This window comes from Capra hircus, chromosome 4, assembly GCF_001704415.2.
Source record: "Capra hircus breed San Clemente chromosome 4, ASM170441v1, whole genome shotgun sequence".
Taxonomy (NCBI): domain Eukaryota; kingdom Metazoa; phylum Chordata; class Mammalia; order Artiodactyla; family Bovidae; genus Capra; species Capra hircus.
In genome coordinates, this window is record NC_030811.1 from 107,353,070 (window position 1) to 107,373,174 (window position 20,105).

Here is a 20,105-nt window from a genome sequence, read left to right on the forward strand (position 1 = left end):
AACACTGTTAATTTAGTACACTCCAACATAAGAAGTTATTCCCTGAAAAAAAATGGGGAGACCAATTGGGAAGATATGGTAATAGTTCAGAAAAGAAACAATGGGGGTTTAAACTTAACCAGTGAAAGTAAGGACTGAAAGAGAGCAGATTCTTGTACAGTTTATTAGAGCTGGTGACCCACTGGATAAGAGAAATAAAAGAAGGCACAGGGAAGTCTTTTTGCAGAGCCATGGAAGTAGGTCTCAAACCTGTAATGTTCAGAATGTCTCCCCCATTCTGGCCTGCCCTCCTCTGCCCCAAATCAAAATGAAAGAGGGTCTAGACAGACTCCCAAAGTCTGTATTTGAACAAGGAAATTGAATGATCATGACGTAGTTGGCTCACACCTTATAAAATGCTCTCCAGGTGATGTTATAACAAAAACATGATTCATCCCCTAAGCAGAAGGTGATCTCCAAATACAGTTCACCCCAGCGATTCTAAGAGGCAGAGGGATTTCTTTGTTGCTGAAATCTCCAGAGTCCCAAATACGCCTGTGTATACTGGGACTCTATAAGAACCTCCATCAACATCTGCTGAGAAACGTTACACAGACACTATTTCTCACTGAGAAATAGTGAGGTAGGCTGTATGTAAACCATTAGTAATCAGAACTCTATAAAATCGACCTGGAATCCCAGAGCTACTATGCCATTTGCTGCCTGGATTCTCCAATCAATAAAAGCTCTCGAAGCAGCAGTGTTATCTATAAAATGAGGCAACGATACCCAAACTTCAAGTCTGCTTTAGGAGTTAAAAATAAACACACTAGCAAATAGTTGCATGCATTTGAAGTCGCTTCAGTCGTGTCCAACTCTTTGCGACCCTATGGACTGTAGCCCGCCAGGCTCTTCTGTTCAAGGGATTCTCCAGGCAAGAATGCTGGAGTGGGTTGCCATGCCCTCCTCCAGGGGATCTTCCTGACCCAGGGATCGAACCTGCGTCTCTTGCGTCTCCTGCACTGCCGGTGAATTCTTTACCGCCGAGCCACTGGGGAAGTTCAGCAAACAGATGAGCATTCAATAATCAGTTGTTGTTGTTGTTCAGTGGCTCAGTCATGTCCAACTCTTTGCAACGTCATGGACGCTAGCACACCAAGCCTCCCTGCCCCTCACTATCTCCCAGAGTCTGTCCAAGTTCATGTCCATTGAGTCGGTGATGCCATCCAACCATCTCATACTCTGCTGCCCTCTTCTCCTTTTGCCTTCAATCTCTGGTCATTACTGCTACATAAATAAGCATCACTAAACTAGAATACTACAAGGTCAAGAAAAATGTTTATTTTTTTTTAAAAAGCTTCATTTGACTTTAGTCACTGCTGATGAATGACTTGAAACACACTTGAAATTACTCAGAAATAGGAATTTTTTCCCTTTTATTCCTATTTTTATATTTTAAAAATATCTATTCTATTCTGCTTATCTTTTTGAGTTACTTTTATTCCACCTGTATCTTTCCTTACAGGTCCATTACTTTGAATAAAAAATAGTTCCTGTGTTATTTTCTGTAATTTTTTCCCCCTGTAGTTTATTGTCATTTTGATCTCAGCTTTAAAGACATATAACTTCTTCTCTAAAAGAAACCTAAACGGCTGATCAAAGTGTATTTGCAGAAGCCAAGTTCAGGTAAGTGAAACAGGAGCCTCTCCACATATTATGTTTGACAATACAATATTTGGGTTGAAACTAAATTGCTACAGAACCAAAACAAAGAACATATTTTATATTAAGCTTTGATGTCTAACAGAGATCAAATGACATGATTTGTTAGCACAAAATAACAGATGAGTACTTTTTAAAAGTCATAAACAATATTCAACTTAGGAGTTAAATAGAGCCATAGTTATGTTTGATAAGACCCCAAACCTCTCATATTTAAGAATCTTTAAACTGATGTTTTATTACAATGTAATGAAAACATAATGGACTATCCAGGAACCATAATCAATATCAGTATTCAGGAGATAAAACCTCTCCAGACACTGTATTTACGAGAAGAAAATCAGTGTATTAATGGAGTCCACAAAATTTAAAATATAAGCATAAACAATGTGAACCTGAACAGTCTGACTCTAGGATAGACCTCAGATTCTCCCTGAAGTTTCCGTTTCTTCAGTTTTCCCCTATCCCTGGAACCTAAAGAATTGTTTTCAACATCTTCACTGCATGAAAAGATGGGAATTAATAGCCACAGGCATGTCAGAGAAAAACAAGGACAACAGCAATGTTTGATTTTTCTTACAAGTTAAGCAGAAAGTGCTATTATAGCAGGTTTTGTTGTTTGTTTTTGCAACATGGACTATTTCTGCCAAGAGCTGGCAATATTTTATGCATTTAAAGTGATCTTTGGTAAGAAATAAAGATTCTTCAGGAAAAGCAGAAGACGTGGTTATTACTTTCATATAATCCAAATAACAGGACCAATTTCAAACTTACCGAACTTTACCCGAACAGTTACATTCAGCTTCAATAAGAAGTATGAAAACAAAGCCCTAGAGTCATAAAATTCAAAGTTTAGAAAACTGCCCAATTTCTATGAAATCATAGCCTGAAAAATTAAACTTTAGTATGAATTTTATTTTAGGGTCTATTTTTTATTCTTTTTATTACTAAAATACTAATTTGTCTTGGTTTTGTTTATGACAATACTTTTTTTATGTGTTTCTCATAGTGATCCTATCCTATTTGCTATGCTTTCTTGAGTTTTCTTATTGACCTGAATGTGCATTTTTTCAGTTTCTTTTTTATTTACTCTATTTACTATACACTATATCTTTTGATGTCTAGAGTTCCTGGGTTTTTTTGTTCCCTGTAAAAATGTAAAATCCATAGTGAAATCCACAATTTATATTGAATATTATACAACCTCATTTTAGGTCAAAAGTAATTTTCAAAATCTCCATTTCAGAAATGCTTTTCTCAATGAGGTAGCTTTAAATTTCAATGTAGAAATTACATCTTTTAAATAGTTTTTAAAAATATATCCAAAAGGTTAAAAAATAAGTAAGTAAACCCACATAACTTAAATATTAAATCAGATTAAGTAGGCACAGTGGTTCTTAGAGAATTTTACAGTGAAATCAGTTCAAAAATAAGAGTAAGAAAAACCAAACTGAATAAAGAATGATGCCCTTCTCTGACGTTAATGTGAGGTTTATGAGTTAATGTGCAATTATAAGAGCTAAGTTTCTGATTCTGTTGTTTTAAATTTCTAAACATGAAAATACTAGGACACTCACATACAGAAATTTCCTAAAATTTGATTAAAAGCTAAAAGGTACTTGCTGCTTTTCCCAACTCTTTTGTGAAAAAAAAAAAAAAAAAGTGGGAAGAGTAATAAATTGAACCTACATTTCTTTACTGTTTAATGAATTTTGATGTCACATGGGCAAAAATGTCAAAAGCTAGTGAGCACAGATTTTTTTTTTCCCCATCTTCCCCTCAGCACTCTTTTTTAAATTCTAAAAAAGGCCAGATTTCTCAAAAATGTGTTCCCTGGTTTAAAACCGTGTATGTCAAGTTTCAGCCCAGAGCAAATGTTTATGGCTAAGTAATAAATCCCTGAAATTCAGGGTTCCTATGGAAGTGCTGACACAGCCCTGCCTACCACGCAGCTGTGTGAATGGCGCCATGATCGTATCTGCTAGAGACTCTTTTAAAAGTTTGCAAAATACTATCTTGCTTTAAAAAAAAAAAGCCAGCAAGAGTTTGATGCCAGCATAAACATGCTTTTAACCCATCATGTGCTAATGTGCAGAAAAGCCATTAACAGAGACTAAGACGCACGCATGGCAGTAACAGGAAATGTACTTTCAAACTTCTTTTGGACTTTGAACAGGACTTTAATCAATTCCATGAAGCATGAGTAACAGTTAAAACTGGAGGGCGTTTTTGCTCAGAACTTAAGAAGGAGGTTGCAGTGCTTTGCCAGAGAAGACAATTTGGAGATTGGGGTTGGGGGGCAGGAGGGAATCTGTGCCAAGACACACAAAATATACCCTGGCTCCTTATCACTCAGTACACCTTAAGGATATTTTGGTAAAAAAAATAGTATTTTAGTAAACTCGGACTTATTTTGTCTCTTGCTACACCTGTGTTAATGATATTCTATTCACCAGCTTAAATATATACACATGTTCTTAAAAGTGAAAGTGTTGGTCACTCAATCATGTCCAGCTCTTTGAGACCCATGGACTGTAGCTTCTTGTCCATGGGATTCTCCAGGCAAGGAACTAGACTGGGTATTCTCTTCTCCAGGGGATCTTCCCAGCCCAAGGACCAAATCCAGGCCTCCCACATTGCAGGCAGATTCTTTACCATCTGAGCCACCAGGGAAGCCTCCCCACATTCTTAGCAGGAGTTTAAACGTGAAATTGCTTCAGTCAGATCCTTTTACAATCTCTCAGAAAAAGTAACTTGGGCCTTCTGTGAATGCCACTCTTAAAGATGCTGAATCTACTACCTGTCTACAGCCATACCCTAGAATTTGGCAGTAAAGAGCCACCTCACTCATGGCTGGGCAGGGTGAGGTGAGTCCACATGGCCAGTACATACCCACTCTTACAAAGTCCCTGGGGACAACGATGTGTGCCAGAGTCACAGGCAAACGGAAAATTTTAAAATTGATGTAGGACAGAAAGCAAACCAATACAGTAAAGCAATCATCAATTAAAAATAAATAAATGTAAAAATAAAATAAGCTGAGCTTCTAATTAGACTTTTGTTGCTCTAAGCCCGGGACACTTCACAGGAAATATGCAAGAGTCCACCCTCACAGATACTCCGCTTCTCAGTAAGAATGACAATCTCAAATTCTCTTTTTCTCCTTAGGCTGGAAATCTCCAAAAGCACACAAAATTAGATTTCTAAGGACATCAGCTATAGTATTTCTGGCCTACGCCTTTCTATTCTTTTTACATTCCTGCTTTCTTGTGTTTTGAAACCCAGGACTATTACGGGAGGAGGGCACCATGGGGAGGCATATAGGCTTTGGCGTCAGCTCCAAGCAGAGGCCCGGTACCTATACATTATGCATACAGGGTATGTTTTTAAATGTCTCTTTTCCTATTTCTCTATCTATAAGATAGAAACAATAAGGAACCCAGTTTATATTGCTTCAAAAGGGTGTTGCAAAGGGTGCATAGTATCTTTGGAGTGTTAAGGACACAGCCAAACACCTAGTAAGCCCTTACTAAATATTAGTCGTTGTTATCCTGGAGCAAATAGAGGCTGCTCCTGATCTGGGCAGGGCATGGAGAAAACATTCACAGCATAGTCAGTAGTGATGATTGGGCTTCCCAGGTGGCGCTAGTGGTAAAGAGTCCGCCCGCCAATGCAGGAGATGGAAGAGACGCTGGTTCCATTCCTGGGTCAGGAAATCCCCTGGAGGAGGGCATGGCAGCGCACTCCAGTATTCTTGCCTGGAGAATCCCATGGACAGAGGAGCCTGGCAGGCTACAGTCCACGGGGTCGCACAGAGTCAGACACGACTGAAGCGACTTAGCTCATATGCACCATAGTGATGATCATGGTTAATGTTTCTCTATAGCGCACAAGCATAAACCTCAGAATTTGCTGACAAAATAACTGTATCCGCTTCTTCCCTTTCCTGTTATCACTGGGAATATAGGATGGAGTCAATTAGGTAACATGTCAATTGATAACAAGCATCTTGTTTTACTGGTATTTAGTAATAATTTTACAGGAATTTTAAAGGAACTGGACTTGTTGCTGGAATTGTGGACGACCTGTATTTTATTTGTTTCTGTCAGTCAAAACTAAAGGAACTCAGTTTATATTGCCACATGTAATGTACTGAACAATCCCAGAAAACCTTCCATTCTGGAGGCATATATTAAATTTTTTACTTACCTCTATACCCCCTTCTGTTGGTTACAAAAACAAAAACAATAAAACAGTGACTCAATTTCTCTCCCACACTGTACCTTCCTTCACCTCCTGCTTTTTGTCTTCATTTTCCTGTTCTGAATCCTGGCCCCCTTTAGGTTCCACCATTTCCTCATCGTCCTCATCCTCTAGAACAAAGAAAGAGAAAAATGCATTATATTCTTGCCTTCCAATCAAAATCTCCGGTTGCTGGTGGGAGGTAGGGGCAGAGGGTAAAGTTCTAATCATTCGGGGCAACTTGTAAGTAAATCAGTCCACGATGGATGCCCGAGATATGTGCTCATGAATATATGGATACATTATCTCCAGAAGGGGTCTCTTTGAAAGTCCTCCCACCGTGCTGCTGAGAAACCGCTCCAAGTCAGCACCTGCTCCATCTATCCCCAGACCCCCCGCCACACGGGATGTCTTGGAATTGCATCTTTGACCTCTGAAGCGTCTTCGGAGATGGGCCAGGAACAGATCTTAAACTGTTTCCACCTGCGGCACATTCTCCGCAGGGGACACCTGCTGTACAGACCACTCATTTCCAGTTTCATCCTCACCCTGTTGATTTGGTTTTGACCTACAGAAAAGGGTTAAATACAGGTCTGACCCCAGGTCAAATGCCATTGGCAAGGAAACAACCAGGATAGGGCCCCCCAAAGTCATTGCCATTGACCTGGGAGAAAAAAACTGACCTGAAATGGCATTTACACATTCAGAGCAACCCGTGCATTAATGTGAATTTAATGAGTGCTAACAAATGGTACCAGTCAGCCACCACCACCAGATGTTCCAGTGCCCTTCCCGCCCTATGCAAATGTGCATCCCTTGTGTCTCTTCCCCCTAAAACTGCCTTTCTTGGAGATCCCTTCCATTGCAGAGTGCTTGAAACCATCAGTCACAGGGTAGAGGGTGCGGGGACAAGACAAAGTATCACAACAAAGTCCAACTTACAGGAATAAGACAATATAAACAATTAAAACTCGCTTCTGTGTTTTTTAAATATATTACCTTCACTCTTCAGTATCACATTCACCATAGGTTACTGATTCCATTGGTTCAAGTGGAATTTAAAAGAAATGCCTTCACTTCCTCCACACCCCCTCACTCACTCATACATTCAGTCACTCAACAAATATTTGCAGACTTTCTATACATTCAGAGCTCTGTAGAGAGTCCCATTTCCATGACAACAAATCCTGATATTTATAACAACTCAAACTTTCAGCTCCAACCATTTAGAGAATGTATTATATAATGCACGTTTAAATGCCCAAACAAATGTAGCCTGAAAATCAACTCCAAAAGTTCTGCTGTATTAAGCAAGAGGGAATTGTGGAGGGAATATCCATTTTAAAAATATGGATGTGTGAAGTACAGTATTACAGTTTAGATACTGGAAATATCTCATGCAAATTTTCAATAGAATACAGCAATCTATATGCATGTGTGTAGACTGTGGAACCAACCTCATTACTTTATAATCACACTATACACATATCAGAAAGAAAGTAAGATGCCTTTGAGGGAAACTGTCATTTATTATTAACACATTAACACATTTATTATTAACACATTATTACTAACACATACCTGTGAGACAAAGACATTCACTTAAAATTTTGATAAGTACACTGAGTTACCCACATATTTAGACATGTTAAACTATAAATAACACACCTAAATCTTTATATGTAAAGATATTATGGCCACCTGTCTGTTAAAAACCAGCTTGGAAAGTCCTGAGCAAAATATTCACCTTGACATGTTATATTTTCCTGAGCCAAAGATCAAACACAAAGCCCAAGGAGGTGCTAGGAGGAAGGAAGTTTCTCTTCTGGTAAACCTTGGATGGAGAGGCAGTTTTCAAAAGACCAATAAGCTGGGAAGCAGCTCTACCTCTGAACCTTCTAGAGACTTTCGTCAAGTCCAGTGGGTCCTGGAGCCACTCCCTGGAACTTACTAAATACAAGTAAAATACGACAGATATGAAGGTGCCAAATCCCACGTTATGGGTGGAATTGTGTCCCCCCTCCCCAAATTTATATGTTGACTTCCAAACCTCCAGGACTTCAGAATGTTGATCTTATTTGGAATTAGTGTCCCTGCAGGTATATTAGTTAAGATGAGGTTGTGCCAGAGCAGTGAGGGCACCGGACCCAGCACGACCAGTGTCTTCATAAACGAGGGGAGATTCAAACACAGATTGACACGCAGGGAGAACGCCATTGAGGATGAAGGCGAAGACTAGACGGCTGCTTCTACAAGCCGAGAAGTGCCAAAATCGGCCAGCAAACCACAGAGACACAGAACAGATTCTCCCTCACAGCCATCAGAACCAACTGGCCAACACCTTGATCTTGAAATCCTAGCTTCTACAACTGTGAGACTTTCCATTTTTACTGTTTAAACTGCTCAGTTTATGGGACATTGTTATGGCAGCCCTAGCAAACTAATAAAGCCAGTGACATGCCTTAACTTCTATGGTTTTATAACCTAGTAGAAGAGATAATGAGACACACAGTTGTGGTTGTTCAGTCGCTAAGTCCTGTCTGACTCTTTGTGACCCCATGGACTGCAGCACAGTAGGCTTCCCTGTCCTTCACCATCCCCCTGAGTTTGTTCAAACTCACGTCCACTGAGTCAGTGAGGCTATCCAACCATCTCATCCTCTGTTGTCCCCTTCTCCTCTTGCCCTCCAGTATCAGGGTCTTTTCCAATGAGTCAGCTTTCTGCATCAGGCAGCTGAAGTATTAGAGCTTCAGCTTCAGCATCAGTTCTTCCAATGAATATTCAGGATTGATTTCCTTTAGGATGGACTGATTGGATCTCCTTGTAGTCCAAGGGACTCTCAAGAGTCTTCTCCGACACCACAGTTCAAGAGCATCAATTCTTCAGCACTTGGCCTTCTTCATGGTCCAATTCTCACATCCATACGTGACTACGGGAAAAACCATAGCCTTCACTATATGGACCTTTGTCAGCAAAGTGATGTCTCTGCTTTTTAATACTCTGTCTAGGTTTATCATAGCTTTTCTTTCAAGGAGCAAGCATTTTTAATTTTGTGGCTGCCGTCACTGTCTGCATTGATTTTGGAGCCCAAGAATATGAAGTCGGACACTGTTTCCACTTTTCCCACATTTATTTGCACAATAATCACACCTAAAGCAGTGATGAATGCTTTACTTGCATCATGTAATTTATATGTCGGAACTTGGTACCACCAACCTAATTTAATAGATGAGGAGACGAGTAATTTCCCCCCAAATCTTCCAACCATGTCAAGCTTCACGTTCTACCTGGTTCTATGTGTAACGGGGTCTCTGATCTTTAACCATTAGGGGCACTGCCTCCCTACCCACAGCTGTCATGAAACAGAAATGTCATGGAGAGATGCCTGAAGCGCAGGTGTGCTGCTCAGCTGCAGTGCAAGCAGGGGTGTATGGAGGCTCTTGAGGTGAAGAGCTCTTTCAATTTCCAGAGGTCACCACACACAGCACACAGGGCGTGTATATCAAGACTATGAGGGTGGAACTTGCTTAGCTGTGTCCAACTCTTTGGGACTCTATGGACTGTAGCCTGCCAGGCTCCTCTGTCCACGGGATTCTCCAGGCAAGAATACTGGAGTGGGTTGCCATTTCCTCCTCCAGGGGATCTTCCCAACCCATGTTATCCATCCACACTGTATTCTTACTTACTCTGTGGAATCCACTCTCCTGAGACCTGATTCAGCGATACTTACTACAGGCCTTGCTGTATTCCTTCGGACAGATTCACAACCTGGATGGTAGGGGCATTTCAAGGCACGTAATCAGTCTGAGTCTGAGGCTGGAGTCTACCACTTGCTAGCCCCTCACTTAGCATAATTCATAGGAACTCTCTGAGGCCCTTTCCGTCATTTGCTGAACTGGGATAATAACCTTTTCTTAAAACACAAATTTATCAAGAATACACAGATAAAATTATTAATGTGAAATTGCTTTTTAAACCACCAAGAGAGCTGCAAATATCCATTCAGAGAAATCTACAAACAAGCGTTGCCTAGGCTTGTATGTCAGCAAACATTTAGGGAGCACTCACAGTGTGTCATGTACCAGGCACAGGACAGGGACCCTCCCCCCCGCCAAAATCTGTGCTCACGCCACGGTGCTTCCATGAATGAGTAGAAAGAAGCTGACAGCAAATAAATAAACAAAACATACACTGAGTCAGGAAACTAGGACAGAGACAGAGAACGCTAGGAAGGGGCACTGGGCGTGCTGATCACGGGAGGAGGAGGCAAATTTTTAAACAACGTGCTCAAGAAAGGCCACACTGAGCAAAAACTTAAAGGTGTCCAGGACTGAGAAGTAAAGATTTCAGGGAAGTAAAACCAATAACCAATAGGTTCTTCCACCTCCCTCCATAGACCCAAAGGGGAGAACAGCTCAAGTTCTAAATTACTTTAGTCTTAGTTCCACTGAATATAGAAAAACAATTGTGCTTTTATTAGAATCACCAATTTTTTTTTCATTAAGAAGAAAATTATTATTATTATTTCTTTTTGAAAGCAATGCTCTTTTATGGGTGGATTTTTTTTCACATTATTTAAAGAGGTTTTAAAAAGCAAAGCAAAAGCAAGTCTTTTGATTTAATTTTGGAGAACCACCTAGTCTTTACGTTCACTTTTTTAGTTCTTAAAATGAAGTCAGTTTCACCAAATGACTTTGCGCTAGACAGCTTTAAACAACATCAAGCTCCTATCTTTCGCAGACACAAGGATTTTTAAACACTGACTCCTGAAAGAATTAAAAAGAAACATCATGACAGAAAGTGGCCACTTAGAGCTTTTTGGAAATATATTATTCTGTAAGGGCCTGGCTATAAAAAGGGATAGGTTTGTAATAGAAGTGTGTTAGTTTATTTTTGAAGTAGGTGGGAAAATAGCAGGTTATCTAAGTCTTTAAATAGAAAACACTTCCCCAGAGAATATGTTTTCAATGAGTTTTTTAAAAACCCAACAAATATTTACTGTGTTTATAATATGTGCAAAGTCCCATAATGAGATACGGTACATAAAAGAGAAATAAAAATATTTTAAAAAACAGTACTGTTTTAAAGTGGTTACAAACCAGTTGTAGGCATTAATTTTTAATGGCCACAGAACTCTTTGTCTATCAGCTTTTTAAAGACAGAAAGTAAGTGTTTTGGTGGATTTATTGAGGAAATAAAACATAAGAGATGGGCTTGTCTCTCTGCATACTGATATGTTTGCCTTGCTCAGCAAAGAGTATATTTTTCTTTAAGATTCTGGTTTCCTTTCTGGTGCAATTGGAATTACTTCTGTTGAAACCATTTTCAAAACAGTTAAATAACTTTAAAGAAAAGGATTTATGTAGAACTGCTACGGACTACTGATATATGAGTCGTGCCACGAGTTCATACCCGGCTACATTTCCTCTGTGATTGGAGGCGGGGGGCCGGGGGTGGGAAATTGCCACACATGTACGGTCTCCTGTACCAGGTACAGGAGAGAAATTAAACTACTGGCAGAAGTTAATTACCTGTCAGTCTAAGAGGCTAATTTCAAACAATGGCATCTTTTAGACATTATTTTATTCAGCACCTAAATTCTACCCTCTGCAGTTAGTTGCTGCCTTCTTTCTCTGTAGTTGGAAAAAAGTTTGGTACCTACTGTCCTCCTCCCTTAAGATATTCTTGAGGTCTAAACACGAGTAATTTGCACGTTCACCGAAACTGCACATAACACACTTAGTCCAGGGCCTGACCCTGTATATGAGCTCCGGAAAGGTAAGTTTCCTCCACTTGGTGGTGAAGAAGGAAGTCAGTGTCACCAACCTGAATATGCAACAGCTGTCTGACTGTTGAGCCGCTCTGATGGCCTTCCCTGGTGGCTCAGATGGTAAAGAACCCGCCTGCAATGCAGGAGACCTGGGTTCAATCCCTGGGTCAGGAAGAGTCCTACAGAAGGGAATGGCTACCCACTCCAGTACTCTTGCCTGGAGAATCCCATGGACAGAGGAGTCGCAAAGAGTTGGACACAACTGAGTGACTAACACTTTAACTTTCTGATGGCCTCACAAATCTGAGACTTTGGGACAGAAGTGTAGGGAGCCGCTTGTTATTGTTGGTAATACAATACCAAGACCCTTTTCTGTCTGGGGGTTGTGGAGGGGGGCTTTCCTGGTAGCACTGTGCATTGGTGACTTGCTGCGACCCTACTTTCTCATCCTGCAGCCCCAGAGAGACATTTCCTGCTCTCCATTTCCTGGTGACCAGCACACAGGCAGGATCTGGGCAGTCAGACCGAATGCTCCTAACTGGGCCTTTGTCTTTGGGGCCAAGAAGCAAAGCCAAGAGGACACCGAGGATAATGAGGGGCAACATGCAGCCAGCCAAGTCTGACATCCTGGCCAGACTGCTCCAGAAATCCATGGTCTGGGTTCCCTTGGTCTTGCCCCTTTCCCAAGCCTGTTCCTTTGCCTCCTGTTGATTCTGTGAGCACCAGCTTTCCTTCCCATAAATCTTACTAGAAGTATGTCAGCACCAGATTTTCTTCCAATAAATCCCCCTGGATTCAGTGCCTGCAGCTTGCAACCAGAACCCTGAGTGACACGGGCAGCCCTCTGTGAAGAGGGCTTGTGTTTTATGAGGTCAGTGGGTTCTCGCTTTCCTCAGCTCTCTCAGGACCTGCAAAACCCCAGGATAAGAGGTTCTGAGTGCCTGTCCCGAGTCCTTGATGCCCTGTTCCTGGCTTTTCACAAAGGGTCTACGGCTTCATGGAAGACGGCTAAGTCTGGTCAGGGGGAGACAGACAGGAGGGAGCATAGTGGGCCGTTTCACTCCATCCTTCTTGACTCCAAAGGGCACTCTACTGCTGCCAAAAGGGGGACATACAAAGCAATTACTGTAGGACTTCAGATCGAACAGTCCAAAGTCATGTACTGCTAAGAAAACTGATCTCTGCTAATTAAACTGTAACACAGCATCAATTCTAATGTGAAAAATTGTGAATGTTGGAATTGATCAAATAATTAGTGGTGCAGAAATGAATAGAACACTAGCTTCCAAAGGATAAAAGGGATGATGGCAAGAACATAGAATCAATTCTAAATCAAACGTACTACCATGTTACTGTTGGTGAAAAGACTTTGAGAGATTAAAAAAACGGGTCTTTCTTCATTTGTTTATATTTTGTGTGTTTTACTTCTTTTTCTTGGCCACACCACAGGGCATGCAGGATCTTAGTTCCCTGACCAGGGATTGAACCCATATCCCCCTGCAGTGGAAGCATGGAGGTTAACCACTGGACCCCCAGGGAAGTCCCTGTTTTTTGTGTTTTAGATGTATTGCCCTTAACTTAATATCGAATGCCCTAGCCACTTTTATACAATTCTATGTATAGCCATTTCAGATAGGGATTCTTTTTATAACGTATTTTACATGTTCTATAGAAAACCAGAGTTAATCTCTCAAATTAAAATTTATTTCTTAACAATAATTTACCTTAATGAAGATATTCTTTGCAGTTCTGTCTTTGGCCTCATCTTTTCTCATGTCAGATGTCACTCTGGATAATATTTACATTTGTCTTTACTGGTGGCTCAGACGGTAAAGAATCCGCCTGCAATGCAGGAGACCCAAGTTTAATCCCTGGGTCGGGAAGATTCCTGCAGAAGGGAATGGCTACCTACTCCAGTATTCTTGCCTGGAGAATCCCATGGACAGAGGAGGCTGGTGGGATACAGTTCACGGAGTCAGAAAGAGTCAGACAGGACTGAGCAGCTAACATTTTCACATTTCACTTCCATCATCACTCGTGAATGGGTTTCTCCTGCCAAGGTATCCCCTCTAGACTCCAGATTCTGTGTTGTACATTTCAACGGGAATGTCCCCCAACGTGTTCACACTCCACATCTTCCAAGCAGAACCCCTACCTTCTGCTGAGAGCTCCTTTGACTACATTCTCCATCCCCCCGAGCAACTGCACACCTTTCACATATGGGTTCATAATTAGAAATCACAGTACTCACTTTAACTCTTCCAGCAGAGGTTGTAACAAGGGGTCCCTACATTTGTTCAATCCTTCCTCAAAAATCTGTCCTAAATCTGCCTCTGTCTTTTCTGCACTGCCCCAATCCAGGCCATTACCATCTCTCACCTGGAGTATTACAGCAGTATTTTGACTGGTCTCTCTAAAACGACAAGTCTTGCTCTGTGTTTCTAGCAGTTTCATTTTTATTTTTTAAAAATACATCTATGTATCCTTTCCCCACCAAAAATATTCTATAGTTCGCTATACACTGCAGCCTAAAACCCCACAACTTCTTATTTCTTCCACCTCAACCTGCACTCTGAGCAGCGCACAATCACCCAAAACCCCAGTAGGTACATGCCGCAAAAGCACTACACATTCTTTCTTTCTACCAGTCTCAGACTCCCCTCCAGTGTCCAGGAGGTGATTACTACTAATTCTTCACGCTGCAACTTTAACACCTTGTCCCAAGCAGACCTATGGACACTGTCCATTGTTCTCCCTGGGATCTCCATGATAACACAGCCAAGAAACCACAGTTCTGCATTTATCTCCACAACCAGAGGAAAAGTCCCTCAAAGACCTACTCTTGATAGTACCATCAATGTCAAGTACAAACACTAGCAAAAGCAAGATGGGTGATGGTTCAGGAAAGCTAGTACGAACAACATCATATAGCTCCTTAAATGACAGAACGGGTTTGGACTTCTTTCTGGAGATCAGTATCCCCCTTTTGAATAAACATCTGTTGTCGTTTCAGTGCTGAGTCGTGTCCAACTCCTCTGACCCCATGGACTGTAGCCCACCAGGCTCCTCTGTCCATGGGATTTCCCAGGCGAGAATAATGGAGTGGGTTGCCATTTCCTTCTCCATGTGGATAAATATACATCTCATTTAACCCAAAAGCATTATTTAAATTTTCAAAAGGAATCCAAGACACTGGAAATGCCAAATATGGCTTTTGAAACCTCATTCCTCTCCTTCTTGGCCAGCTCTTTATGCATATTCTGATACACCTAAGGGGTGGCCTGACCCTTGATGAAAATTGTTGCTGCCACCCGACCCTGCAGAGAATCTGGAGGCATTTAAAAATGCAAGAGACAAGGTCTCATTTTATTTAAGAATACAGAGGTAGTATGGAGCTGGAAGGGAGTGGGAGAGCCTGGAATGAGGGAGACAGTCAGAAGGTAAGCTATAGCCCTAATCCAAGCAGCAGATGATGAGAACTTGGCTGGGGATGGTTGACCACCAGCAGGCGTGATGAGCTGAACTGTGAATGCACAGATGTGTTTGCACAGCAGACAGTGAGGGCTCTCGTACAGAACTCACTCAAGTCACCCTATCCTTGGACCGGCTTTGTGGATGGTCTGCCAACTTCACCGGGAGTCCAAAGAGAGCCACCTCCTGATACGTATCACGGCAGCCAAGATAAAGTATAACATGCTCCGCTGAATGCTTACACAAACCAAGGTGAGCGCCTCGGTGCTTTCAAAATATGCAGCAAAGACATATTTTGTGGGATTTTCAGTAAGCACTTTGTTAAATATACTACATGCTAATATTTAAAAAACCTTCGCTTTTTGGTCTAGAAAAATCTGGCCAGAGCAAAGAAAACATACATTTCTCATCATACAGAGCACTCCTGTTAACACTCTAGGCCACATCAGTTCTCTCCTAAGCCTCTAACATGACAGTACTTGGAAAGTTTACTTCCTGATGGAATGTCACACAAGGCCTTGCAAATGGGAGGAAACGAAGGAAAATATTTAAAGCGAGAGAGGAAGCCAGAGAAGAGTACTTTTTACAGCTGTTTCTGAAACCTATAACTGTGCTAATACATGAAATGTGTGCAGCAAATATGGGCTGAATTGAGTGGACATGGATTAGTCAGCTTGCATACAAGGTCAGAGACCATGAGGAGACTTCCCTTCTAGAGCTGTCCAGGCTGGAGCCCAGGGATAACCTCAGCATTTGATGTTTGGGGCTGGGAAAACTTGATTGATCTCTATTTCCATACATTTTCCTCTTTAAAAACCATCAATGGCTTTCTATTTCCTAGACGAGCTCACTGTTGAAGGCTCATGACTAGCTAACTTCAACTGAATTCTCCAGCACTATTCAGAACAGAAGAGTCCTTGATTCATCTGTACATGCAATTTGTTGCCAGAAACCACCCCCATCTTTCCTCTCTTGATTCTTTTATACTTTTCAGGCCCTCATCTCCTAAGCTTCCACAGGAAGTCATGGAGTCTTCAGCCATGATCAACTGGATGAGCTAATTCATACTAACAGACGAGAGAATGGTCACCCCAGTGAATTAATCTCTAATGGCAACCTGCAGTTCTTGCAGGACTTGGGAGGGAGAGAGATTTTGAAAGAGCCAAGCCACCCCTCAAAACAGTCCTCTGTTTTGGAGTCTTGGTAGCTGAAGCATTCACTGCACAACTCCAGAAAAAGCACTGCCATTGTACTCTGTGTGAACAGAGCCTCCTTGACTCGCCCAGGGCACAGGCTCTATGTCTATTCTCGGCAGTTTTATTTGTATAGGGGTGCATGCACGGGCGCACGCGCACACACACACACACACACGCACATTCTGGGCAATAATTCAAAACACTGGAAAATGCAATTCTCAGCTTCTTGGAAGGGGAGAAGGGACTCCTAGCTTTCTTTTCCACACTCACAGCCCTTTTGCAGCCCACTTTTGATTCTGGACAATCCCATGCCCTTCCCTTGGTTTCCTCTATCACTTCTTCTAACGTGCAAACCTGCGCTTCCTCTTAACAGGAACATGGCTTGTGGAAAAGAAAACTGAGGCTGCAAGGACAGACATGTCATCATATCTAACTTTAAGCAGCAACCACAGATACGTCCCAGAAAAAGTAGACCCCAAGGCCTCCAGGTATTAAAATGGTTACTGCGTTAACTAGTGAAGACAGAGTAAAATATGTAGATGCCATTTAGAAACATTATTTTGCTTGTAAAGGAACTGTAAGGGAAAAACGGTGACATTTACTGTCAGAGCAGTTGTCACGTCCACGCCTGCGTGCAGAAGTCATCATGTTCTCTAGCATTCATCGTGTTTTTGTGCTTTTTTTGGGGGGGAGGTGTTTTTTGTTTTTAATTGAAGTATACTTGATTTCCAACGCTGAGTTAATTTCTGCTGTACACCAGGTGAAGTGACTCAGCTGCACATACACGTGCCTTCTTTTCCACATTCTTTTCCATTCCAGTTTATCCCAGGACATCGAATATAGTTCCCTGTGCAGGAGCACGTTGCTGTCCATCCATTCGATATGTAATTGCTTGCACCTACTAACCCCAAATTCACAGTCCAGCCCTCCCTGACCCCTCCGCACCCCCTTGGCAACCACAAGTCTGCTCTCTGTGTCCGTGAGTCTGTTTCTGCAGTCTTTTCGTTAATAGGATCAAATGGCGAATTCTGCCTCTTCGTATCCCCTTCACTCCCACCGCTCCCTCTGTCCTCTCTACTTGTCCACCTCCTTCTCTCTGGGAAAGGCCACCATGTGGCTTACCGTCAGGGTCTCCTCGCTGGCATTCTTAACTCTAGCTGCTCTCAATGCCTGCCCTTGCCTCCAGCTCTTGAGAGTCCCCATGCCATGCAGAATACAAGCTGGATTCCTCGGTCTCATCTCCAAGTCTTCTAGGTAAGAAGACTTGAAGACTTCTGGCTCTAAAACGACCTGTTTCCTACTGATCTGCCTCCACCACGCTCAGCCCCTGTCACCCCCATCCACGCACACACTTCTGTCACTGACTCTGCAACACGGTACAAACCACCACAGCCCATCTGTCCTTCAGTTCCCGTGGCTCCCTCAGCCAGACTCTCTCCCTCCCTTCCTTCCTTCTTACGAAATACGAGCACCTAACATGTGTCAGGCACTATCTCAGGCGCCAGACGTACAGCAGTGAGCAGAACAGATGAGACATCCTGCCTTCATTGAGCTTGCATTCCAGAGGCAGGGACAGAAAACAAGATAAACAAGGAAAGCATAAAGTAGGTTAGAGAGTTGCGAGCACTAAAGAGGACAGCAATGCAGGCCAAGTGGTGAGTATCACAATTTTGCACACAGGTAGCTAGGGAGGTCCTTACTGAGAGGTGGCATTTGACAAGAAGACTCAAGGAACCAGCTCCGTGGGTAGCTGGGGAAGGCATTCTAGGTAGAAGAGGCAAAAACACAAGGGCGGAGTTTTGTCTGGAATGTTCAAGGCTTTGAATACCTTTGTATCTTCCCTGCATGTAAAATCCAGCTATACTTCAAGATCTGATTCAGATGACCCCAGCTCCCCAAATCCTTCCTGTTGACCCTTGTTAGAAGGGATGTCTTCCTCATTTAACCCTTCACAGCACTTGAGTTGAGACTATCTTAACAATTTGCTTTAACCAGTCAAAGAACTATCGTGTTTTAAAGTAGGACATTTATCATTCTCTATTTTATTCAGGAAATCAACTCTGAATATTCACTGGAAGGACTGATGCTAAAGCTGAAGCTCTAATACTTTGGCCACCTGATGAGAGGAGCCAACTCCCTGGAAAAGACCCCGATGCTGGGAAAGATTGAGGGCAGAAGGAGAAGGGGACGACAGAGGATGAGACAGTTGGATGGCATCACCAACTCAATAGACATGAATTTGAACAAACTCTGGAAGACAGTGAAGGACAGAGGAGCCTGGTGTGCTACAGTCCAAGGGGTCATAAAGACACTTAGCAACTGAACAACAATAACAAATTTAATGCACTATTTTAGGTAGAGTACATCCATGTGCGTTTCTGAGCTTTCTTCCCCATCCAAAATTCTGAACTTCTTGGGACTGGGATACATTAACTATTCACATTTATTTGCCCCAATATGGGTGTTAGGAAAATGTTCTTGATTGTTTTAAAAGTTAAGAATGTCATTTCCCCCAGGGTTCTGAAAAGCATATTTTCTCAGTGGCTTCTCCAATGTTTTAGCTGGATCCCAAAACTCTTCATTCAATTTCCGATTTTAAGGTTCCTTTCCTTGATCGCTAGGTCTTGTCATCATTGCCAGCTTCTCTTCTCTGAACTCACCCAGAGACTCCCTACACTCACTCTGAGGGTCCCGGTCCTTTATTGTGTTTTGTGTCCTGGTCCCCAGGTAAATGCTCACTACCTAATGTGTGCTCAGGTGTGTGCTAGGCATCATGGAAAAACAACAGCTATCCATTTATTGAATCATATATGTTAAGCTTTGTGGTAAGGGTTTTATTTCATTAGCCTGTTTAATCCGCCCAACAACTCACCAAGGCAGACATAATTAGTTCCCTCTAGCTCAGCGGTTTTTAACCTTTTTGGCATCTGGGACTGGTTTCATGGAAGGCAATTTTTCCACAAACTGAGGTGGGGGATGGTTTTAGGATGATTCAAGAGCATTACATTTATTATGCAGTCTATTTCTATTATACTGCTACTACATAGTAGTAATAATAATAGATCATTAGGCATTAGATGCCAGAGGTTGGGGACCCCTGCTACACACAAGGTTTTGAAAGGAAGGTGATCAATAAGATCAGCACTAGAGGAAGAATGGAGCCAAAATTCAAACTCATGTTTTGCAAACCCCTAAACTCTCTCAACTTGCTACTAAATCATACCAAACTTTGTAAACGAAGAAAAGGGACCTGTGACAGATATTTTTGACTTTGACCTCCCAGAATCCACCACATCAAGTCTTTGACCAACAGCCTTTCTATTCTTCCTTGGCGGACCCATCCTTCCCCACTCTCAGCTAAGCAAACCCTTCTTAAGATTCAAGGGGAAACTTTGTATCTGAAGCAGTGACCAATGACACGAAAGCTCTGTATTTCCCTCTCGACTATCAGTAGAGTGACCGTAAAATCTACTGTCCAAATTGGGATACTTCTCAGAGGAAATGGAGGTGCAGCGAACGTTTAAGCGTGATATGGTGAAGGGAGATATGGCAGGTAAGGACGAGGGGAGTCTGGACAGTCGAGGATGTGTGGGCACCCCTGCCGCAGGGCAGTGGGCTCCTCTCTTACACTGGACTATGCGACTGTTCTCGCCAAACCAGGACACGTGGTTGCTCTAACCACTGGGGAAGTGGGTGCCTCTCCTTCACTGGATTGGGTGTCATAC

The 20,105-nt window shown here is 42.2% G+C and overlaps 1 protein-coding gene across 4 annotated transcripts in view; it reads right to left on the minus strand.

The window, feature by feature from the left end:
- Positions 1-20,105, minus strand: part of DYNC1I1 (dynein cytoplasmic 1 intermediate chain 1) — a 368,960-nt gene that overhangs the window by 143,349 nt on the left and 205,506 nt on the right. For all 4 annotated transcript variants that reach the window (XM_018047394.1, XM_018047396.1, XM_018047395.1 and 1 more), the window contains one exon: positions 5,985-6,074. In XM_018047394.1, coding sequence (XP_017902883.1) covers positions 5,985-6,074 — 90 coding nt within the window. The remainder of the gene's footprint in view (positions 1-5,984; positions 6,075-20,105) is intronic.